Source organism: Bufo gargarizans, chromosome 9 (genome assembly GCF_014858855.1).
Source record: "Bufo gargarizans isolate SCDJY-AF-19 chromosome 9, ASM1485885v1, whole genome shotgun sequence".
Lineage (NCBI taxonomy): Eukaryota > Metazoa > Chordata > Amphibia > Anura > Bufonidae > Bufo > Bufo gargarizans.
In genome coordinates this window covers 113,634,723-113,660,800 of record NC_058088.1, presented here as the reverse complement: position 1 = coordinate 113,660,800, position 26,078 = coordinate 113,634,723, and the positions used below count along the sequence as shown (strand labels likewise).

Sequence of the window (26,078 nt, the reverse complement as noted above, 5' to 3'; positions counted from 1 at the left end):
TCAGCCACTGCCTAATCCATTCAACAATATGGGAGTCCAAGCAAAAAGACTGCAATTTATTGATAAGCCTTCTATGTGGGACAATATCAAAAGCCTTACTAAAGTCTAGCTAAGCGATGTCTACTGCATCTCCGCCATCTATTATTTTAGTCACCCAATCAAAAAAATCAATAAGATTAGTATGACATGATCTCCCTGAAGTAAACCCATGCTGTTTTTATATCTTTTAATCCATGGGATTTTAGATGTTCCACAATCCTCTCCTTAAGTATGGTTTCCATTCATTTCCCCACTATTGAGGTCAGGCTTACTGGCCTATAGTTGCCCGATTCCTCACTACTACGTTTCTTGTGAATGGGCACAACATTTGCTAATTTCCAATCTTCTGGGGCGACTCCTGTTGCCAGTGATTGGTTAAATAAATCTTTTAATGGTTTTGCTAGTTCACCGCTAAGCTCTTTTAATAGCTTTGGGTGTATCCCATCAGGCCCCTGTGACTTATTTATATTAATTTTAGACAGCTTAGTGGTTACAACAGAAAGCGATGTGCTAAGACAGTTATCTATGCAATAATCACTCCAATCAAGAATCTGTCTCGCTTGCCAATCGATGGTAGGATTACATTTGCTTAACCATGGAAAACCTAGCACCAAGGGAGCAGGCAGACCCTCCAGCACAAAAAACTAAATGTATTCTTGATGAAAAACACCCACTTTTAAATGGATGTCTTGCAGCATTTGTGACAAACATTTCTGTGTGAATGGAGCAGAATCAATTTCAAACACCAAAATATTTTTACTAATGCACTTGTTGTCAACCTATGCATACAGACAAACTGACCATCAACTAGGTTAACCCCTGCCCCACTGTCAATAAACACTTCAATTCCCAGTTTTGGAATCTAGCACCACCTCGGCAGACAGGAGAAATTGGGTACTACTGGCAAATGACATAAGTAAATTCTCAGCTTCTTCACCCACACCACCAAGAGTAAGATGAGGATTAAACATTTTTTTTTCTTTTTCACCTTGACGGTGAACATAAGGACATACGTTAACAAAATGTCCCTTTTTTCCACAGAAAAAGCAGAATCTCTTCTTAAGCCTAAAGTTCTTATCACCAGGACCAGGAGTAGCTCCTCCTAGCTGCATTGGTTTGTCACCAGACATTAACTCAAGTGTCTCTCTACCCAAAATGTCGGAGGAGGCTGCCATCTTATATGATAGTACATCCTGAGAGTGAGGAACCTTAGATCTCTCCCTCAGGCGTCTATCAATACGTAGAGCAAGGGATGGAATGACTCGATATTCGTGAAACGCCGTGTCCTTCAGGCTCTCGGATAACCCTTGACAGAATTGACTACGGAGAGCTGGATCATTCCACTCTATCCGTAGCCCATCTCCTAAATTCAGAGCAATAGGTCTCCGCAGAACGCTCTCCCTGCCGTAAGCCACGCAACTTAGTCTCAGCCAGGTAGATCCGATCTGGGTCATCGTAGATAAGACCTAGAGCTCTGAAAAATTAATCTACCGACTGGAGGGACTGTGATCTGGTCAGCAATGAAAAAGCTTAAGATTGAGCGTCACCTTTAAGTAACAAAATTATTATACCCACTCTTTGACTCTCGTCCCCAGAAGAGTTAGGACTTAAATATAATCACAACTCACTGAACCGAATAAAGTTGTCACTTTCCCCGGAAAATCTGTCCGGGAAAGCGATCTTAGGTTCAAGGCAGGCCTGGTTCCCGCTGCCGGAACCAGACGCCTGTGGTCTCTGGATCTGTGAGACGGTCGTGCGAAGGTCAGCCACCTCCAAAGACAAATGCGGACAAGAGAAGGCAGTTCTATGGGGCGTGCTGGCCAGGTGTATTGTGGATACACTACAGATGTGTGAATGGACCCTTAATCCTCCGCTCCATTCTGTGTTTACATGGATTCAGCAGTTATGTAGCTGTATACCCCATGTGACCACTGCAGCCAATCAGCCAGTGTCATGCTTTATAACGCTGAGGACAGTGATTGGCTGCAGCAGTGATGTAGAGTATTTGGCACGTCATTGTTGCAGTAAAGTAATGAAATCCCAGTGGAGGGGGACAGGAGTGGCGCGACTGGAATGAGCAGAGGGCTAAATGGTTAGTATAGGATCTTATCTTATTGTATGTAGGCGCTTTGAGAAGATTTTTACATTAGTTTTCAATTAAAGGGGTTGTCTCACTACAGCAAATCGCATTTATCACGTACACAAAGTTAAAAGGGTTTTCTGAGATTTTAATACTTATGACTAGGGATGAGCGAATCGACTTAGGATGAAACATCCAAAGTCGATTTGCAGAAAACTTTGTTTCAGTACTGTACGGAGCGAGTACTCCGTACAGAATTAGGATGTATTGGCTCCGATAAGCCGAAGTTATTACTTCGCGAAGTCTCGCGAGACTTCGGGTAATAACTTCATAAATTGATTTCTATTGTAAAAAAACATTTCCTGAACTTGGGTTCGGTTCCAAGTGGTGCCTAAGTCGATTCGCTCATCCCTACTTATGACCTATTCAATGGATAGGTCATGAGTATCTGATTGGTGGGGCTCCGACACCTGGGACCCCCACCGATCAGCTGTTTTGAGAAGGCAGTGACTCTCCTGTAAGAGCACAGCACCGTACATTGTATATCGGCTGTGCTTGGTATCGAACTCAGCCCCATTCACTTCTATGGGTCTGAGCTGCTCCTAGTCCACGTGACACATTAACATGTGGTCACTGGCCTAGAAAAAGCAGAGAGAAGGTCGCGACACACACACAAGCTTTCTCATACAGCTGATCGGCAGGGGTCCACGGTGTTGGACCCCCATCAATCAGATACTGATGACCTATCGTATAGGACATCAGTATTAAAATCTCAGAAACCCCTTTAATACAAGGCACTTACTAATGTATTGTGGTTGTCCATATTGCTTCCTTTGCTGGCAAGATTAATTTTTCCATTACATTACACACTGCTCGTTTCCATAGTTACGACCACCCTAGTCGTGCTTGCACAATATAGAAAATAGCACAAACCTCTCAGGTGGCCCGGACCACAGGAGTGCGCATAGTTCAGCACTTTTTTCTATAGTGTGCAAGCACGGCCACTGGTGCTAATAAGTGCCTTGTGTTAACTTTCTCAGCATGATAAATGCCATTTGCTGAAGTGAGACAACCCCTTTAATTCCTTGAAGGAAACCTGTCAGCTCCCATATGCTACTCTCACTGAGGGCATCATAGTGTAGAGACAGTCCTGCTGATATCAGGAGTCTGTCACTCCTTCGATGGCATTCAGTAGTTGTGCAAAGAACACAGATCACATTTCTAAAACTACTAAATGCCACCACAGACCCAGTGATACCATACAATGCCGCCTTTAGTGAGAGCAGCATATGGAAGCTGACAGGTTCCCTTTAAAAATGGAAATGACAATAGCAGTACACGAAAATATAGAACAAATACTTAAACGTGTCAATGCAGCCTTCTTGTTCCGGTGGAGTTTGTCTGCTAACATCTCCTGTACAGGCACTGAAGTGGCTCTGCCCACTCTACGCTCACCCTTCTCAGCCTCTTCACCCCTATTTGCCCTTCTCTTTACTTTTAGGGCGCTTGGACTCTTAAAGCACCAATGCGCATCCAATCTGTCACAAGCCAGTGGCTGCTGTTCCTGGGTTTTATAAGGCATCTTCTCCAATGGTAATGCACCTGCGCTGTACGTTCTCTAGCTTGCTAGCCCCTGTTGTTTTTCCGCTTTGACTTCTCATGCTCAGCCTCTGCCTGATTACCAGATTTGACCCTCTGCTGCCTGACTCCCAGTGCTGCTTTCTCTGACCTTTGGACTGTTTACCAGTTTGAATGTCCTCTTCTTACCCTAACCCTACAATGGAGTCCCGATCCCTGTACAGGGAATAAAGGGTGAAAACCAGGTGGGCCACTTAGATAATACTCCAAGAGGTAGCCCAAAGAAAAATTTATTTAAGGACACAGTGAGTCCCCACCCATTTTGTTACACAATTTAAATATATCACACAAACAGTTACCATTTACGTCTTTAAATGAGCACACTGAGTAAAAACAATGCAGTGAAGAACAAATAAGTGACTCATTGGTTGTCATAACCTGTAGAATCAATCCCCCTTTAACAGCAATCCCCTCCACCAAACATTTCCTGCTGCAAATAGGATTTGCACAACATTAAGGAGGAAATTTAGACCATTCGTCCCTGCAAATGTCATTTAGTTCATCAATATCTGGGCTCATGCACACAAACATATTTTCTTTCCGTGTCCGTTTCTTTTTTTTGCGGACTGTATGCAAAACCATTCATTTAAGTGGGTCCGCAAAAACGTCCGGTAGCTGGCGTGCTCGCGAAGGAGCCTGTTGGTGTGGGATTCCGGAGCGTGGAGTGTGACTTCACAACGGTCCTACGGTAAGTTCTAAGTTCCAGGGACCAAAAAACAATCCTACGCGTTTCGAAGCCTACGGGCTTCTTCGTCAGGGAAGAAGCCCGTAGGACTGACGAAGAAGCCCGTAGGCTTCGAAACGCGTAGGAGTGTTTTTTTGGTCCCTGGAACTTACCGTAGGACCGTTGTGACGTCACACTCCACGCTCCGGAATCCCACACCAACAGGCTCCTTTGCGTGCACGCCAGCTACTGGCCAGAGCGGCGCGCGCGCTTTGAAGTTGAGCAATAAGCACTGCGATTTATCCTGCATCACCGATGGACTAAAAATTTATTGTACATGATATTAGCATTGAGCTACCATCTTATCGCAACAGGTACTTTCTAATAGCTTTCGCTGAAAACTCTTTATCTCAGCGCTGGTACCGCAATTTATTTTATACATTTTTGTTGTAGACTTCTGTTTAGGCGCACAGGCTGCCCGAGGATGCGCATAATTTATGACAAAGCGCACCTCATTACAAATTGGGCGCATCATCTGGCAGTGCAGGGGCTATCAAGACCAGCGCAGATTGCACCAATCTTGATAAATCTCCCCCACTGTCTTGTTGCATCATCCAACATCTCTTCAGCTTGAGGTCATGGACTGCTGCCCTTACATTCTCCTGTAAAATGTTTTCATACAATTTAAAATTCATTGCATCTTCAACGATACCTTGTCCACCACGAAGATCCTTTGCCATGCTTCACAGTTGGGATGAAGTTTTTGGTGATGGTGTACAGTGTTCTTTTTTGTGGTACTGCTTCTATAATTGAGCAAAACCAATAGAAATAATGCACCGATGTGAAGCCTTAGCAGCTCAGGTTACAAGCTACTCCCTATAGATGTTAAAGGAGATGGAGGCATAGGTAGTGAGCTACTGGAGGAGACAGAGAGACACACAGATGTTGTTGCAGCATCCTGTACGTTTTCTATCTGACCCCAGTGCTGGATTGACAGCCACACTGCTCAGTACTGCTATATTATGTTCTTGCTGCTGCTCCTGAGTAAGATTAAATCATATTAGAGGAGCAATATCCTTATTAAACACCGATGCTAAGCTATTATCAAAAATCTTGGCTAGGAGGCTCTCGCAGGTCATGCCCACCATTATACATCCAGATCAAAATGGCTTAATGCCAAAAAGGGGTACCCACAACAATTTACATAGGCTATTTATGAATATTCAGTCCCCGGGGCATGGCGCCCGCTCCATCCTGTCGCTGGATGCTACTAAAGCCTTCGACAGGGTGGAGTGGACCTTTCTCTGGGAGGTGATGAAAAAAATGGGCTTTGGTCCAAGATTTATGGAGATGGTTCAGCTACTGTATAACTCTCCCACTGCTAGGATTAGGATCAATGACTTGACGACAGAAAGTTTCATTTTGGGAAGGGGCACCCGTCAGGGTTGCCCCCTTTCCCCCTATCTATTTAACATTTACATTGAACCACTAGCGGCCATGATAAGACAGGACTCGAAGGTGGCCGGTTTTGGCATAATGGGGAAGCATGATCGAGTATCCCTCTACGCGGATGACATCTTGGTCTTTATTCATCAAACAGACACTACTCTCCCTCGTATAATGGACCTGGTTGGTCTTTTTTCTGATCCGTCTGGACTTGAGATCAACTGGGATAAGACCGTCCTCCTCCCTATAGATGAGTTGCGAGGCGAAGGGAATAACCAGTTAACGATTTCTGAGTCAATAAAGTATCTGGGTATAACAGTTTCTGCCAAACCTCAGGAATATCTACAACTTAACCTGATTCCTTTGTTGATGAAGTTGAGAGCTAAAATCAAGATATGGCAAAAAATCCTGCCAGCAAGAGCAGACAGGATTTCATTAATAAAAATGGTAGTGCTGCCCCAGGTTCTTTATGTCCTGCGTAATTCGCCTATCTGGATTCCAGACAAATATTTCAGATTGATAGAACGTATGCTCAATGATTTATTATGGGGGAGGAAGCGTGTTAGACTGAAGGCCCTCTATTTTTCTATGCCCTACAATCGGGGAGGTCTTAACCTCCCCTATTGTAGCGTCCCAACTCTGTCTTTTTAACGACTGGGAAAATAGCCCTTTCTGCAGCAGAGTAGTGAAAGATTCAGGCTTTTTGGATTTTTTTACTGTACTGGAATCTGATTATTTGTCAAATATCCCGAGTGGGTACTCACTCTTCTGCAGAATGGTCAGAAAGACCTGGCTGGTCATAAGGAGTTGGTGTGGAGTTAAGGCATCACTCACCTGCACCCCATTATGGCATAACCCAAAATTTCCTAACCTAAACAATTTAAGCTGCCGCCAGTATTGGAGGACCAAAAACGTTCAGTATCTACATCAAGTAGTCAGTGGGGGACAAATTCTGCCTCTCACGGAATTAAGGGCAAAGCTAGGTGAGGTGGCTTGGTATGCATACTTTCAATTGAGGTCCGCACTTTCTAGCACTTTAAATAGTCACTTCTTTATTATAGATACTCCTGTATTTTTACATGATTTAATTTGTAAGAAAATTGTCACGAGAATTAAAGTATCACACTGTTACAGACACTTAATGGATAATTTTTTTGGGGATGTTCTCTCTCCAGGACAGAGAGCTTGGTCTTCTCTTCTTGCAGAGGTGGGCCATCCAAATTGGGAGAAAATAGGGGAAAGTTTAAAGATGGTTTCACATAATTTTAACCACACTGTGGTACAATTCAATATTTTGCACAAAATTTACGTGACACCCATATGGTTACATAGAAGAGGACTCAGGGCCTCCTCTAGCTGCCCACGTTGTGGTGAATCTGAGGCAGATCATTTACATATGTTCTGGGATTGCCCAATGGTGAGTAGGTACTGGAGCTTGGTCCAAAAGAACCTGGCGTGTAAACTCAAAATTTCTGTTCCATTGTCCCCCAGGATATGGGTCCTGGGAGACTTATCGGAGGTTAATTACCAGCCCATAAACTCTCATCTGTTGATTAAGGTGATATTCTTAGCTAGACTCCTCATTTCTAGAGCCTGGTTTTCCTCTATCGCCCCAGACTGTAAAAACTGGTTGAGCTTGGTTGAGAAAGTGAAAAGCTACGAGAAGATTCTTTATAAACAAAGAGGAGCTCACTTAAAGTGGAATAATTTATGGAAGGAATGGGACATAGATAATTAATTAGGAGGCTATTTCTTTTCGCTACTGTATACAGAGATTTATTTATTTATTTATTTTTTCTTCCTGCAAGGTGGGAGGGTGGGTGGTTGGGGTTAGGGGGAAATTCCATTTGTCCGCCTTGTTTATATGTATACTATTGGGGAAGAATGTGAAGCTATACTTCAGTATACGAGGATCTCTAGGAATGTTGGAGGATGGGAGGACCTTCCGGCAGTAAAACAAAGATTGGAATTTCGTACTTAGAATAGTGAGTGATATATTGGCGGGGCATTGGGGCTCGGGACCCGGGGGCGCCCGGGCACCGGGCGCGACTCAAGGTACGGCTCCTCCCGTCAGACATGAGGCTGCACAGCAGGCAATGAGACGTCACGTGTGGTGGGCGTGCTACTGAGTGCATTCTTAACGACACAGAGTAGGCCTTCAGCCCTGACTCTTGCTTACATTCGTTTTAATTCCTCGAGACTGTCGAGGGATATTCGATTTTAGTTTCGACCATATGAGATCTCTGTGAGGTATGGCGAACTATTGCTCTGTTATCTTATCCAAGCATATGGGGACGAGGCAGTAAAATATGTGAGTGGGTTATCCACCATGGCGATAAAGACTGCTGGACCCCCTTCTTTGTCCTTTGTCTAATAGAAAAGCTGGAGATTAAAGCTTGCTGCAAGCTCATCTCCTATGCAGTATGTAGCATGTGAGTATCAAGTGATCGGCCACATGAGTGTTGACTCTGCCGATCGTGTCTACCCGTGTCTGGGAGGGAGCGTGCGCGGGGCGTGCTCGTTGCTGGGAGGGTCGTCCGGACCCCGGGCCTCTGCCCACGCCAATTATAGAGAACTTAGATAAAATGAGCCACCTCGCACAACTCCTTTACTAGGCTTTGGATGCCGGGCGAATCCTGCCATTCTCCTCAGATAGAGTCCTCCACTTGTTTTTTTTTAAAATTCTCCACATAAATATGGATATTTGTATGCAAATATTGTTAACTACGTCTGTGGACTGGATTGGACGGACTTATGGATTGTAAAATATTGGATATGTGATATGGTTATTAATTTTGCATTAAAATAATAAAATATAAAAAAAAAAATAATCATATTAGAGGAGTGAGTCCATATTCAATATACAAATTAGAAAACTCAGGTGGGTAATTATATAGTTGAGGAGTCCATCCATATTTAGTATACATGTTGGAAAGTCTGGTGGGTAAATATATAGTCAATTATCAAGGGGGAAAAATAATCCCAAATTGTAAAGGCATTTGGTAAAGCAGTCAAATCTGTCAGGGTATGTACGCCAACAATAATGGATATGAGATGCTACCAGGAAAAGATATCCAAGAATGTGAAAAGACATATAGAGAATCATTCAAAATGGCAATTATTAGCAAGGAATACGTGTAAATGGGTTACAAATTTACTGAAAACCTATCTATTTTTTATAATTGTGCATACTGAAATACAGTATATGGCATAAATTTACATTTTGGAAATCCCTTGATCTATGTATTCCCAAGGCTGATACCATAAGCATGGCATTTTGCTAAATTAAGCAGGTTATAAGGATGTAAATCAAAACAAATCAATACCTGATAAAAGTACCATATTGTGGTAAACAGGTACTACAAAGGAACAATGTCTGATAGTAGAATAATATTCTGATAGGCTCGTACCAAAACAGAAACCTGTATAATATCCGCTCATTGGATTGCAGCAACAGAAGAGGATTATGTGGGAAAGTTTGCTAGTTAAGGGATGCTAGCAGGCCCATATTGCAGATATTTACATGCTCCAGCCAAGACAAGCATGCAATATCACAGAGCGCCTGCGCAGCCTGATGAGGCGCCATCAAACACTAGCTACACTGGATTGGGCCACACACGTGCCAAGCACTCAAAGCAGAGGAGATCACCTGGGCAGTAATGCGCATGCATACTACTGGTATACAAACAGGAAGCCAGCTCCAAAACTGAGATAGGACTCCATCTAGTGGACAAAAGGCGGAACAGCAGGAAGCAATGATAAGGCCTCATGCAAACAATAGTACTTTGGGTCTATGACCGATCCACATTGACACATGAACACTTTCATTTCTATGAGTTCACAAAAAACAGAAGTGTGCTGTCTGCATCCTTATGTCCATCCCGCAAATTATAGAACATGTCCTATTTTTGTCCATTTTGGAGAATAGCCATTTCTATAATGAGAACAAAGGAAAATGCGTCTGGCACGCAGAAGGTATCCATATTTTTAGTACTGCAAAACAGATACGATCGTGTGCATGAGGCTTTAGGCAAATATGAAATAGTAATAGACGTATATGAATGAAAAGAGGTGAAGGGAAAAGTAAATAAGGAAGTAGTAAAAGGAAGCAAGGGAAGAGATGGTATATAAGATTAGAGCTTGGAGAAAAACAAAAGGGGGAGAAGACAGACAGTAAGGAAAAAGATAAAAGGGATAGGAAATTGAGAAGGTAGGTGTGGGCTGTAGCAGATGGCTAAAGAACAAAGAGGAAAGAAGGTAAATGTAATAGTAAGAGATAGAGGGAGGAGAAGAACAATTGGAAGATAGAAAGGAGGAGAATAAAAGTAAATGAAAGAATGAAACTGGTAATAGACATAATGGGCAAAGAAACAGGCCTTCAAACAAACTGGGATTAACCTTTTCAGGACCACCGCACGTAGGAATGCTTCCTGGCGGAAGCCCTGTTGTTCCTCCCGGACGCGCCGGCGCATCATCTCGCGAGAGGCGAGATTTCCTGTGAACGCGCGCACACAGGAGCACGCGTTCACAGGAACCGAAGGTAAACCAGTCGATCTACAGCCTGCCAGCGGCGATCATTCGCTGGCAGGCTGTAGATGCGATTTTTAACCCCTGAAAGGTACAAAACAGACCAAAAGTTTGTACACACCTTCTAATTCAAAGAGTTTTCTTTATTTTCATGACTATGAAAATTGTAGATTCACACTGAAGGCATCAAAACTATGAATTAACACATGTGGAATTATATACATAACAAAAAAGTGTGAAACAACTGAAAATATGTCATATTCTAGGTTCTTCAAAGTAGCCACCTTTTGCTTTGATTACTGCTTTGTACACTCTTGGCATTCTCTTGATGAGCTTCAAGAGGTAGTAACCTGAAATGGTTTTCACTTCACAGGTGTGCCCTGTCAGGTTTAATAAGTGGGATTTCTTGCCTTATAAATGGTGTTGGGACCATCAGTTGGGTTGTGGAGAAGTCAGGTGGATACACAGCTGATAGTCCTACTGAATAGACTGTTAGAATTTGTATTATGGCAAGAAAAAAGCAGCTAAGTAAAGAAAAACGAGTGGCCATCATTACTTTAAGAAATTAAGGTCAGTCAGTCCGAAAAATTGGGAAAACTTTGAAAGTGTGACACAGGCAGAGGACACAGGCAGCTCTGTAATAAGTAGCACCAAGCACCACACTACACTACACCCCCCCTGTCACTTCATTAACCCCTGATCACCCCCCTGTCATTGATCACCCCCCTGTAAGGCTCCATTCAGACGTCCGTATGTGTTTTGTGGATCCACGGAGCCGCAAAACACGGACACCGCGGATCTGTAAAACACGGACACCGGCAATGTGCTTTCCGCACTATACTATATAGAAAATGCCTTTTCTTGTCCGCAATTGCAGACAAGAATAGGACATGTTCTATAGGCTCTACAAAAAACGCAGTGTTCGCCCGATCAGGCCTGATCTTGTGTGCACACTTGTGTTGAGTCCGCCCCACCGCAGTGACAGAACTTTTTTTTTTCTGATCACCGCAAAAACACCGTAAAATCGCTGCAGCGCTATAAAGATCACTTTTGAGGGGCATGGCGAGTTCATTTTTTTTTTCTTACAAAGTCTCATATTCCACTAACTTGTGACAAAAATAAAATCTCACATGAACTCACCATACCCCTCACGGAATCCAAATGCGTAAAAATGTTTAGACATTTATATTCCAGACTTCTTCTCACGCTTTAGGGCCCCTAAAATGCCAGGACAGTATAAATACCCCATGTAACGGACCGTTTCAGCAGACAAGGGGTTAAGATCCGTTTAGGCGATATACCCCTTTCTGAGAGACAGGCACAGCTACTGCAGAACACCAACCTCCCGAACTGGATACAAAATAGCACTCCAAACTGGAACCTCGCAAATAGCTGTCAGCAGGCGAACAGGAAAAGCGTACACTCGGCTTACACTCCTGGCAATCAGTCTCTAACAGCATACAGGGAATCCCCCCAATAACGAGACAAGGCTCTGTCTTGAGGGTCAGCAGTGATCTGACTGTACTTCAAGTACAGCTTCTTTTATTGATAAAAAAAACAAACATAGTACTGCCCACAGGGTTTTGAAATCCAACCAATCAGTAATTCACAACACACACAATGTAAATACAGCAACCAATCGTTCCCGCCCCCTAGAGGACCAGAATGGAGACTGCGACACAGAACAGATACAACATATCCCCACAATGCATCATGGTTTCCTCCTCTCCGCCTGGGAGACGACTGAAGACAATCCAATTATCTCTCAGGACAAAGGGGAGATCACCAATACACATGTGGAGACAACAGGACAGATACACCATTTAAACACACAATGGGACAATAGAACCACACCCAGCATATTCCTCCCAAGCTGAAAAGTTACACTTATTATAAGTTGTTACAACTTTGTGAGGTTACATTGTCCATACATATACTAACATCAATTTAAACAGTATAACTTGGGGGACAAACCTATCCAAAATTCCCTTGAATAGGTTCAGGGGTTTTAAAAGTTACTATGGGCCATAATCCTGAGGCAAGAGGCTAGCAACCAGCCCCCTCCAAAACACCGTGGCGAGGTTGGTTTCGTCACACATCTCCCCCTTCCAGGGAAGACTAACCAGATACCTGACCTCACGGTCAGTACCTGAGTTAGTCTGGCAGTCCAACCACAACCCCATACTGGACCTGTTGAATTTTGGGGCCTGGCTCTGTTCTGTATGTCCCCAGCTGTTGAGTGGGCATCTGCGACTCCTTGCTGCCTTGTGGTTCTCCAGCTTGGAGCTGTAGGTACTTGGTGGGCAGAGGCCGACTGCGCTCTGCCCAGATGCCAGCTCTTCCGCGGGGGTAGCATGTGGAAAGTCCGGCTCTGAAGAAGAGGGTAGGGGAGGGCAGAGGCTGACTGCGCTCTGCCCAGATGCCAGCTCTTCCGCTGGGGTAGCCGGTGGGGAGTCCGGCTCTGGAGAAGAGGATAAGGGAGGGCAGAGGCCGACTGCACTCTGCCCAGATGCCAGCACTTCCGCTGGGGTAGCCTGTGGGAAGTCCGGCTCTGGAGTAGAGGATAGGGGAGGGCAGAGGCCGACTGCGCTCTGCCCAGATGCCAGCTCTTCCGCTGGGATGGGATCAGGAAATCCTATCCCCAGGACCTTGTTGCAGATCGGCTGTGGAGAGGAGGAATCGCTTACCTCCTCCTCCAGGCATTCCTGCAGGGTTAGTGGGGGATCTGAACCGGCCGTCCAGTATCCTGGTAGGCCTGGTGCAGAGACCGCGGTCCCATCTGCACCATCGAAGTTAGGGGTGCTGTCCCCCTGTGGTTGGGGATAGAGACCGGTTGTCTCTTCTCTCTTTACAACACACTGCTGCTGGGGAGTCAGACCGACTGTCTCAACTCTCTGTAACGCTGCCTGGTGCTGGGTAGTGGGTGCGACCATCTCCACTCCTAGTAATGCTGGTTGTAGTTGGGGATCTGGGCCGGCTACCCAGCATCCCTGTAGGGCCGGTGGAGAGACTTCGGTCCCATCTCTACCTGCCGTCAGGACGTCTTCCCAGAACCAGTCAATGAAGTTCCCTACTTTGGGAGTTGGTAGGGAAGCAGGGGGTATCGCCGGCAAGTCTTCCCAGTTGTAGGAGGGCAGATCTGGCTCTACTTGTCGAGTAGGTTGGGGATGAACAGAGCTGAGCAGGTGTTGGTAGGTCTGCTCCAGCTCCCACTCCCTTGTTACCAGGTGGATCATGTCTTTGCTCACCTCCCTTTCGTCAGCATAATCATGAATGCCCATCCGGTAGTCGTAGATGTCCCAAAACCTAGACTCCTCCGTGCTGCCAAGATCAATGTCCTCCTCCAAGGCATCCCATAGTAACCCAGGTCCATCATAATCCTCACCCTCGGGTCTGTCGTGCTCAGCCATCCAGGGGGAATGTTGAATGACATGCCACCTTAGGGCCTGGTAAGCGTCCTCTAGCCAAAGCTCCTTACATACCAGGTTCTGGAGCTCTGTTACCCAGTCATCCAGGGGCTGCTCTCCCAAGAGACCCATCCGCATCGCCACACGCTTTTGTAGCCGCTGCTCATAACTGGGGAGACTCTCACCTCGCAGCCGCTGGGCATCTTCCAGGGCATCATACCAGACTTCCTTTCTGTCTGCATCCCTCCAGTCCGGGTCCTCCTCCTCGTATAACACTGCTGGTTCCATCCTGGTGCTTTTAGGGTCGCTGTACTGGGACATGCGTTGCCCTTAAATTGTAGAATCCAAAGAAATGGTGTCTTCTGTAGCTGTCCTTCTGGCTGTAGGAACGATCCCGCTGCTTGCCACCAATGTAACGGACCGTTTCAGCAGACAAGGGGTTAAGATCCGTTTAGGCGATATACCCCTTTCTGAGAGACAGGCACAGCTACTGCAGAACACCAACCTCCCGAACTGGATACAAAATAGCACTCCAAACTGGAACCTCGCAAATAGCTGTCAGCAGGCGAACAGGAAAAGCGTACACTCGGCTTACACTCCTGGCAATCAGTCTCTAACAGCATACAGGGAATCCCCCCAATAACGAGACAAGGCTCTGTCTTGAGGGTCAGCAGTGATCTGACTGTACTTCAAGTACAGCTTCTTTTATTGATAAAAAAAACAAACATAGTACTGCCCACAGGGTTTTGAAATCCAACCAATCAGTAATTCACAACACACACAATGTAAATACAGCAACCAATCGTTCCCGCCCCCTAGAGGACCAGAATGGAGACTGCGACACAGAACAGATACAACATATCCCCACAATGCATCATGGTTTCCTCCTCTCCGCCTGGGAGACGACTGAAGACAATCCAATTATCTCTCAGGACAAAGGGGAGATCACCAATACACATGTGGAGACAACAGGACAGATACACCATTTAAACACACAATGGGACAATAGAACCACACCCAGCATATTCCTCCCAAGCTGACAAGTTACACTTATTATAAGTTGTTACAACTTTGTGAGGTTACATTGTCCATACATATACTAACATCAATTTAAACAGTATAACTTGGGGGACAAACCTATCCAAAATTCCCTGGAATAGGTTCAGGGGTTTTAAAAGTTACTATGGGCCATAATCCTGAGGCAAGAGGCTAGCAACCAGCCCCCTCCAAAACACCGTGGCGAGGTTGGTTTTGTCACACCCCATAAGTGACCCCATTTTGGAAAGAAGACACCCCAAGGTATTCCGTGAGGGGCATGGCGAGTTCCTAGAATATATATTTTTTTTGGCACAAGTTAGCGGAAAATGTATTTTTTTTTCTCTTACAAAATAATTTTCCGCTAACTTGCACCCAAAAAACAAATATTTAGAAACTCGCCATGCCCCTTACGAAATACCTTGGGGTGTCTTCTTTCCAAAATGGGGTCACTTGTGGGGTATTTATACTGCCCTGGCATTTTAGGGGCCCTAAAGCGTGAGAAGAAGTCTGGAATCCAAATGCCTAAAAATGCCCTCCTAAAAGGTACTCACTGGAATTTGGGCCCCTTTGCGCACCTAGGCTGCAAAAAAGTTTCACACATGTGGTATCGCTGTACTCAGGAGAAGTAGCGCAATGTGTTTTGGGGTGTCTTTTTACATATACCCATGCTGGGTGAGAGAAATATCTCTCTAAAAGACAACTTTTACCATTTTTTTTATACAAAGTTGTCATTTGACATAGCTATTTCTCTCACCCAGCATGGGTATATGTAAAAATACACCCCAAAACACATTGCCCTACTTCTCCTGAGTACGGCGATACCACATGTGTGACAGCCTAGGTGCGTAAAGGGGCCGAAAGTCCAACGAGTACCTTTAGGCTTTACAGGGTTGCTCACAATTTAGCCCCGTCCAAAATGCCAGAACAGTAAACACACCCCACAAATGACCCCATTTTGGAAAGTAGACAACCCAAGGTATTTGCTGAGGGGCATATTGAGTCCATGAAAGATTGAACTTTTTGTCACAAGTTAGCGGAAAGGGAGACTTTGTGAGAAAAAACAAAAAAAAATCAATTTCCGCTAACCTGTACCCCAAAAAAAAAACTTCTATGAACTCACTATGCCCCTCACAGAATACATTGGGGGCCTTTTATGGGCCCTATAGCGTGAGAATCCAAATGCCTAAAAATGCCCTCCTAAAAGATAATCATTGGAATTTGGGCCCCTTTGCGCACCTAGGCTGCAAAAGTGTCACACATGTGGTATCGCCGTACTCAGGAGAAGTAGGGCAATGTGTTTTGGGGTGTATTTTTACATATACCCATGCTGGGTGAGAGAAATATCTCTGTAAAATGACAACTTTGTATTAAAAAAATGGGAATAGTTGTCTTTTAGAGAGATATTGATCTCACCCAGCATGGGTATATGTAAAAAGACACCCCAAAACACATCACCCTACTTCTCCTGAGTATGGCGGTACCAAATGTGTGACACTTTTTTGCAGCCAAGATGTGCAAAGGGGCCCAAATTCCAATAAGTACATTCAGGATTTCACGGGGCATTTTTACGCATTTGGATTCCAAACTACTTCTCACGCTTTAGGGCCCCTAAAATGCCAGGGCAGTATAAATATCCCACAAGTGACCCCATTTTGGAAAGAAGACACCCCAAGGTATTCCGTGAGGGGTATGGTGAGTTCATGTAAAAAAAAAAAATTTGTCACAAGTTAGTGGATTATGAGACTTTGTAAGAAAAAAATATATAAAATAATCATTTTCTACTGTCTGGGCATTGTAGAACCTCAGGAAACATGACAGGTGCTCAGAAAGTCAAAGTGCGTAAATTCACATTTTTGCACTATAGTTTGTAAACGCTATAACTTTTACCCAAACCAATAAATATACACTTATTGCTTTTTTTTTTATCAAAGACATGTAGAAAAATAAATTTTGAGAAAAATTTATATAGAAATGTAGTTTTAATTGAAAAATTTTACAACAGAAAGTGAAAAATGTCGTTTTTTTGCAAAAATTTCGGTCAATTTCGATTAATATATAAAAAGTTAAAATGTCAGCAGCAATCAAATACCACCAAATGAAAGCTCTATTAGTGAGAAGAAGAGGAGGTAAAATTTATTTGGGTGGTAAGTTGTATGAACGAGCAATAAACTGTGAAAGTAGTGTAATGAAGAAGTGTAAAAAGTGGTCTGGTCATTAAGGGGGTTTAAGCTAGGGGGGCTGAAGTGGTTAATGACTCTGCAAAAAACATAAAAGACTGTTACTGTAGGCATTATAATATTACATTCCCTAGACCTCTTAGGGAAAATGTGTCTAGTGTATGTATCAAATAAGCCTCTCTGGCTAATTTTATTCGACTGCCACGTCTGTTTAAAACCTGTTTCACATAGTCAGTATTTGTAAGCCAAAACCAGAAGTGGAACCTACAGAAAAAAGGTATATAATAGAAATATTTGTGCCTCTTTTGTGTTTTGGAACCACTCCTGGTTTTGGCTTACAAATACTGATGCAAAAATACTGACTGAGTGAAAGAGGCCCAATTTGGGAACCCGTTCAATGGTTTGACACCTGAACTTGGCTGTTGTGTGGATGGCTTGATCAAAGTGATGTGGTAGTAAAAGTAATAGTTTTTTAAAGCGTATGTTTGATTTGTATTGTTTAATTCAGTCCCTGATCCGTTGTGTGGTCTCACCAATGTAAAGTAACCCACGTAGGCATTCAGTCACCTAGCCCGCAAATATAGAATCACAGAAAAGTATATAGAGAGAAAACTTTACCAGAATGTGGATGGTATGTAGACCTCATCTCCTTTGACGACACCGTTGCAGTGTAAGCAAGGAAAGATACTTCATATTAAAGGGAACCTGTCACCGGGATTTTGTGTATAGCGCTGAGGACATGGGTTGCTAGATGGCTGCTAGCACATCCGCAATACCCAGTCCCTATAGCTCTCAACGATTTGATACATATGCAAATTAACTTGAGATGAGTCAGAGCTTGGAAATATGACTTCTCTGGTCACACAAGTAAGATATGACTCTTATGTTAATTTGCATAAAAGGCGGGAAGTACAAAAATGCATAATACTTATTGAATTTGTCTGCAAATGAAATTAAAAGTGTAATTTATATGTTTAGGGTAACATATTGAACATTTAGAAACGCTCAGTGAGGGTAGCATAGTAGAGGTGAAAGGTTCCCTTTAATGTGCATACAAATTCTTGTTCTGGTAAAACGACACTGGAGCCCACATCGGCCCTCACAGATTTGGTCATAAGGTTATGTTTGAAACACAGCAAGAAGGGTTGTTTAAATTCCCTCATATTGGGAGAAGCTTTTAGTAACAGAGACCAATGGTTTGGAATAATTTTATGAACATTGTGCAGCATGGAGTGGAAAGCATGGGTAAAAGTTGTATGTTTCTCTTTGTTTTTAGATTTATTGGTTAACATTGATTAAAAGGGTTTTCTGAGATTTTTATGCTGATGACATGTCCTCTGGATAGGTCATCAGTATCTGATCGTGGGGGCCCGACCCCCGGTCATCAGTATTAAAATCTTGGAAAACTCTTTTAAGGCTAGTTTCACACTAGCTTCCAGAGACCCAGCAGGCTGTTCAATCAGGCATTCCTGGACGCTGCCTTAACACCCGCAACCTGGCAAATATGCAGAGAATCGGCTGGAACTAAAACCACTGCGATCCTCTCAATCTGTATGAATTGCAAGATTGGCAGTGATCTCTTAGTGGCTTCAGGATGGCAGCTTTGGGAATTTTACTAATTGTTGCTCAGTGAATAAATCTGTGGTGAGAGTCCCCGGGTTTGTCCTTGATAATGCTACCGTCCACATACCCCACATCCCCTGACGAAGCCACCCAGTGTGGCGAAACATGTCGGGAGGGGTGGTATGACGTCCTGTATTTTAAACAGTGCCTGAAATGTTAGGGACTAGTAATAAAAGAGTACGCTGCAGAGACAGCACCAGACATTGAGGAGTGGAATTGAGCATGCCACATGAGCGGTTTAGCGCGAACAGTGACTTCTATGGATGAAATAGAGCAGTCAGTAGCACAAAAGTGTAGAGTCTAGCCTAGAGACAAGTTAATTGAGCAGACTAGTGGCAGCTTCAAAAGTACACATAAACCTAGCAACATTGTTTCACTGTTGTCCAGCCTGAATATAAAGGCCGAACGATAAAAGGATCTTAATAGGAGCGCCCAATCTGCCATCACATTGTATGAATGCACAAACAAAGTATTAGCAGAGGCTTGTAAGTGCAGCTATACCCCATATAAATGAATGGGAGGCACTGCACTCCATAGTGGCTACATGTGACAAAGACAAATACATTTATACACTCCAATTGTACCCTCCATCAGACACTGATAATTTTAATAGTTTTCTATAGTTGTTTGGTTCATCTATTTTAAAATAATAACTAATAAATAAATATTTTATTTTCAGTTAGGGACCCCTACAGGGAATTTAGGGTCTGAATAGACCATAGATGCGTTATTACTAATAATATCCCGAGGGTTCCTAAAAGGGACTTTATTTAATAAACCATCATAAATTAGGCGCACCTTAGGAAGTCTGTGCGCCTGGTATAAGAGTGGAGTAATTTTTTGCCAACATTTACAATTTGTCAGGGCAGATGTTCCGGCCCCATCATGCTCCCGCCACTCCCAAATGGCAAGAATGGCGTCAAAACACCTGTGACAAAAAATTGTCGCACACATTTACAAGGGAGTCCTGTATATACCCTGCTGGATTTACCTATTGCCTATACCCCATCTTCTAGAATAATTTAGTGATTTACTTGTGTACGGTACTCACTTAGGGCTTCTGGCGCCGTTTCTGATGGTCTTTTCCTTCCACATTTTATTTCACTTACTTGCTGTAGCCTAGTCTACTCAAAACCATCATTGGCAGCCGACCCACCTATTGTAAAAAAATTATTTTTTTAAAGCATTAACTTTGATTTCTTTCAACATATTTTTTGTTATATGGCAGCGGGGATGACACCATTTTCTACCGCACCGGGTGACACCAGCCCTAGCAACGCCACTGGTCACTACTGGAGTACCTCAGGGGTCAGTACTGGGTCCTATCCTCTTCAATATATTTATTCATGATCTTGTAGAAGTCTTGCACAATAAAATACCAATTATTGGGGAGCATCTATGGGGCACACAGATGACACTAAACTGTGTAAAGTAATAGACATGGATCTGGATCTATTAGAGGCTTCGGCAGTGAAGTGGCAGATGAGGTTTAACACTGACAAATGTAAGGCTATGCACATGGGAAGGAATAATGCAAGTCACCAGTACATACTAAATGGTAAAACACTGGGTAAGGCTACTTTCACACCTGCGTTAGGTGTGGATCCGTCTGGTATCTGTACAGACTGATCCGCACCTATAATGCAAACGATTGTATCCGTTCAGAACGGATCCGTTTTCATTACCATAAACAAAAAATAAATAAAATAAAAAACAGCGTTTTGGTGTCCGCGTCCAGAGCTGAACGGATGCATTCTGAACGGATCCTTAGCCATTCAGAATGCATTGGGGCTAAACTGATCCGTTTTGGGCCGCTTGTGAGAGCCCTGAAACAGATCTCACAAACGGAACGCCAAAACACTAGTGTGAAAGTAGCCTAACACCGGAATTTAAGTGAACAGCAAACTAAACTGTAGAAAACAGTGTCAGTGTTCTGGGCTCCTGTGAACAAGGCAGACATAGCAGAGCTGGAGAGGGTCCAGAGGAGGGCAACTAAAGTAATACCTGGAATGGGGCAACTACAGTACCATGAAAGATTATCAACATTAGGGTTATTCACTTTAGAAAAAAGATGACTGAGCGGAGATCTAATTACTATGTATTAATATATCAGGGGTCAGTACAGAGATCTATCCCATCATCTATTTATCCCCAGGACGGTGACTGTGACGAGGGGACATCATCTGTGTCTGGAGGAAAGAAGGTTTGTACACAAACATAGAAGAGGATTCTTTACGGTAAGAGCAGTGAGACTATGGAACTCTCTGCCTGAGGAGGTGGTGATGGTGAGTACAATAAAGGAATTCAAGAGGGGCCTGGATGTATTTCTGGAGCGTAATAATATTACAGGCTATAGCTACTAGAGAGGGGTCGTTGATCCAGGCAGTTATTCTGATTGCCTGATTGGAGTCGGGAAGGAATTTTTTTCCCCTTAAGTGGGGGAAATTGGCTTCTACCTCACTTTTTTTTTTTTTGCCTTCCTCTGGATTAACTTGCAGGATAACAGGCCGAACTGGATGGACAAATATATATTTTTTGGTCTTATGTACTTTGTTACTATGTGCAGATAGTACTGTACTACTAACCCCTCCATCCACTACTACAAACAGGGTAATACAGCGCCATATACCTCTTACATCCAGTGACGTCTCTTTGATGTAGATGTTCTCTTTCCTCATCTTCTCCTTTCAGACCAGACCACCAACAAAATCTTAGTTTACTACTTTTCCATCATCCTCCCATCTTCTGGACAAATCATCCTACCACCCCCAATACTGTGCCGCTGTGCTCCCCAATACTATACTGCAGAGACAGATAAATCCCCTGATAATAGTAGTACCATACAGATAGTGCCCTTTAACAATTATTGGTACATAGTGCCCTAAAATAACTGCGCCCAGCAAATAGTGCCCCTGATACTAATAGTATAAACATAGCATCCCCCAAAAATAATTGTGTTAAGCTGATACTGTGCCAAGGTGCCCCCACAGTATACTTCTCTGCTAGAGCACACATGGTAGTAATAGTGCTCCTACAGTGCCCCAGAAGTAATAATGCTCCCATAGTGCCTATACTAGTAATCATGTTCCCCATAGACCACCAGTAGTAATAATTCTCCTTATAATGTGCCAGTGCACAAAATACCCCCTTTCAATGCCCCCATTGAGCTAATGTCCCCATAGTGCCCCCATTATGTGCCAGTATAAAATACCCCTATATTGTGCTCCTCTCCCCCCTTCTTCCTAGTGCCCCCATAATGTACCAGTATAAAATGCCCCATATATAGTGCCCCAGTAGATGCCCTGTGTTCCCCATAATTTGCAAGTATAAAATACCCCTTCTTAGTGCCCCCCATAGATGAGCCCATAGTACTCCTCTCTCCTCTTCCCCATAGTACCCACCATAATGTGCCCCAGTATAAAATGCCACTATACAGAGCCCCCCATATAAAATACCCCTTCTTTGTGGCCTCAGTAGAAGCCCCCATAGTGTTCCCCCCTTCCCCCATATAAAATACCCCTTCTTTGTGGCCTCAGTAGATGCCCCCAATAATGTGCCAGTAAGAAGTGCCCCCATAGATGTGCCCATAGTGCCTACCAATAATGTGCCAGTAAAAAGTGCCACCAATAATGTGCAAGTAAGAAATCCCCCATAGATGCCCCCAATAACGTTCCAGTAAGATGTGCCCCCATAGATACCCGATACCCCCAATCATGTGCCAGTAACAAGTACCCCTATAGATGCCCCAAATCATGTGCCAGTAACAAGCACCCCCATAGATGCCCCCAATAATGTGCCAATAACAAGTGCTCCCATAGATGCCCCCCAATCATGTGCCAGTAATAATTGCTCCATAGATGCCCCCCCATCATGTGCCAGTAACAAGTCCCCCATAGATGCCCCCCAATCATGTGCCAGTAACAAGTGCCCCTATAGATGCTCCCCAATCATGTGCCAGTTACAGGAGTTCCATAGCTGCCCCCAATCATGTGCCAGTAACCAGTGCCCCCATAGATGCCCCCCAATCATGTGCCAGTAAGTAGTACTATATAAAAAAATAAACACTTATACTTACCTCCATCAGGATGGCAGCGATGTGATGCAGGCCTCTTCCGGCCAGTGTCCCGCAGTGTACGGTTCAGGCGGCACAATTACGTAATCGTGCCGCCTGTATTGGCCTCTTATAGGCTGCAGGCCTACTGCTTGCAGCCTATCAAAGGAAGGGGAAGAGACGCCTCTCCCTCCCCCGCTGCAGCACTGCCATCTGTATCGTTGTCCTGAGGACGGCGATACAGATGACTATGGAGATGAGCGCTTCCACAATGGAAGCGCTCATCTCCCTGTGCCCTGCTGCCACCCCCCACTTGTCAACAGGGCCGCGCCGCCTGGGGCCAACGCCTCACTTTGCCTAAGGGTGCATTAACACGACCGTGTTCTGCGGTCCACAAAGTGCAGATCCGCAAAACACGAATACCGGCCGTATGCATTCCGCATTTTGCAGACTGCACATGGCTGGCGGCATATAGAGAATGCCTATTCTTGTCCGCAACTGCAAATTTGCATAACGGATGTGGATCCATTTAATCAAAAAATTTTTTATCAGATGTCTTTTTATTGCTTTTTTTCTCAAGTTTTGCATAATCCAACATACACATACAATATGTGAATCAGACAAATTAAGGAATGCCATATACAGAGACAATTCTGACAAACATTGCAAAAGGCAACATATATAAGTACTAGGCAAAAGTAGATCGTATATATCCCCTATAACAAGAAACCACCCCAACATAACCAGAGCAGGTAATAATAATAAAGTCCACATATGGTCTCCTCCTAGAAAAGAAACTAGACATACAAAGCAGTAAGCGTAATACCCATTATCAGTAGTATGACCCATTCAGTCACCTCTGGGGTGTCGACACCACAAATCCCAATTTGGAGACAGCGAGGGGCATCAACATCATGGAAAGGTGCATGCATTATTGTACGTATCGCACCCACCAGACAACCAGACACCCAGGCCCATTATATTGTTAGCGCACCAAGTACCATACGAATCCGAATCCCCGTACCCTACTCCATCCAACAGCTGTACAAGCATCAACACTTTCTCCACATTCTAAAGCCACATCCACACAGACCAAACACCGGGGTTAAATGGATCGTGAGATCCCCCTGGTGAGTGCCAGCCACGGGCTACAGCACCCTGAGTTGTCAATCCATGCACCCCAAATAGCTTCAAACTTAGACAAACTGTTCCTTGTTAGCTAGACCCCTCTCTCCAAACAAACAGTCGCATTCAGTCTATTCACATACTCCGATACCACGGGAGGCGTTGGTTGTATCCATTTTGCAGCTAACGTTTTGTGCGCTTGATACAGCATTCTGTTAATACCAATGGTGATAACCACTTGTAGATCCTCCATCGGCAGAATTCCCAACAGGCACATCCTGGGATCGGGAACAAAATGTGTACTATATACTTTATTAATTAGTTGCACCACCGCTGTCCAATAAGCTGATAATAAAAGACATGCCCAAAGCATATGAAACACGTCTGCCTCTGCTGCTGTACACTTTGGGCACCCCAGGCTATCCCTGTATCCTATTTTTAATAAAAATAGAGGGGTCTTATACACTCTATGTAATAAGTACAAATGAGATAACCGCACAGCTTCACTCAGGGTCAGACTCGGAGTAAGGGCCAATACCTCTTCCCATTGAGCATCTGAGATGCTACCCACATCTTGTTCCCAACCTTGCCTAACTTTAAGGGGATATGCTTTAAAGGGATTCTGTCATGGCCTATAACCTAAACATTTGGCCAGGTCCGTACTAATAACCTGAATCCGAAACTGTCCTTATTAAATCTGCCTGTGGCTCTATTAGGTTATAAAAACCTGTTTTATGTGCTGTCATTCACCTACCTAAGGTTCCCAAGGGGAGGTCGTTTCATACAGGGTGCCCGGCTGCAGCCATCTCCGTCTGGTGCCCAGCACCGCCTTTCCACTAGAAATCGCCGCCCTCTCCTGTCTATAGTGCCGCCTTCCTCACCTCAGCCCCACCTCGGCAATCATCTGGTTCTTCTGCCAGATCCCACGCATGCGCACTAGGCATAACCTGAGGGACAGGACGATTGCGGAGGCAGGGCTGAGGTGAGGAAGGCGGCACTATAGACAGGGGAGGGCGGCGATTTCTAGTGGGAAGGCGGCGCTGGGCACCAGACAGAGATGGCTGCAGCCGGGCACCCTGTATGAAGCGACGTCCCCTTGGGCACCTTAGGTAGGAGAATGACAGCACATAAAACAGGTTTTTATAACCTGATAGAGCCACAGGCACATTTAATAAGTACAGTTTCAGATTCATGCTATTTGGACGGACCTGGCCATATGTTTAGGCTATAGGCCTAAAATGTCCTGACAGAATCCCTTTAGGAAATTCCACAAGTAGGGCTTGATAAACAATGGAAATAGCTCCTTTCACCGAAACCGCTTGCACCACCATATTTAAGGTTTGGAAGGAACTAAATTGTATCTCTGCTATATGTGATTGAGCATCAACAGCGTGTCTTAGCTGTAGATACTTATAGAGGTGGGTAGCTGGCAAGGTGAATTTGGAGCATAATTGTTGGAATTGTTTGAACACTCCCTACGACCAGCAGATAAGGGAGGATCTATTGTGATCCAGGACATTTTGAAATATAATACAGAATGTCTAAAGACAGTTGCAAGATACAAATACATACCGTAAATTACCAAGTGACCCTACTAACCAATTTTATTCAGAACTTTTAGCTTTCTGTGACAGAGGCCATAAGAAAGGTATTTTAACTGATGAGGAGCACAAATTTTTATTGAATAAAACTCCACGAATACCCATGTTCTACTGTGTACCAAAGGTACACAAAGATCAAGAAAATCCCCCAGGTAGACCTATAGTGTCAGGGATTGGATCCCTTACGTCAAATTTGTCAGAGTATATTGACCAAATGTTGCAGCCCAGGGTCCAAAAAACAGGGTCATATACAAAAGACACTACACAAATCATCCAAATAGTGGAGAAATTGAAATTTAAGGATACCTGGATTATGGGATCTTTGGATATACAATCCATTAGAAGGTAGATTGGGAGTGGAACAAATTAATTTTATTATAGAAGGGATAAACTTCATTTTAAATCACAATTATTTTAACTTTGAGGGAGATTTTTATTTACAAATACAGGGTACTGCCATGGGCACCAGGTTCGCCCCCAGTTATGCCAATCTATTTATCGCGGAGTGGGAACGGCTGGTCATACGGCCTAAGCTGGGGACAGACCTGGTGCTCTGGCAACGTTACATAGATGATATCTTGTTCGTTTGGCAAAGTGGAAATGAGAGCCTACAATCCTTTTTGAAAGATATTAACTCTAATGATAGGAATCTCAAATTTACA

The 26,078-nt window shown here is 44.0% G+C and overlaps 1 protein-coding gene across 1 annotated transcript in view; it reads right to left on the bottom strand.

Annotated features, from left to right (window-relative positions):
* The window catches only part of ZMYM3 (zinc finger MYM-type containing 3), a 169,770-nt gene extending 164,609 nt beyond the window's left edge, over positions 1-5,161 (bottom strand). The window contains exon 1 of the mRNA XM_044268989.1: positions 5,078-5,161. Coding sequence (XP_044124924.1) covers positions 5,078-5,161 — 84 coding nt within the window. The remainder of the gene's footprint in view (positions 1-5,077) is intronic.
* Positions 5,162-26,078: the final 20,917 nt, after the last annotated feature.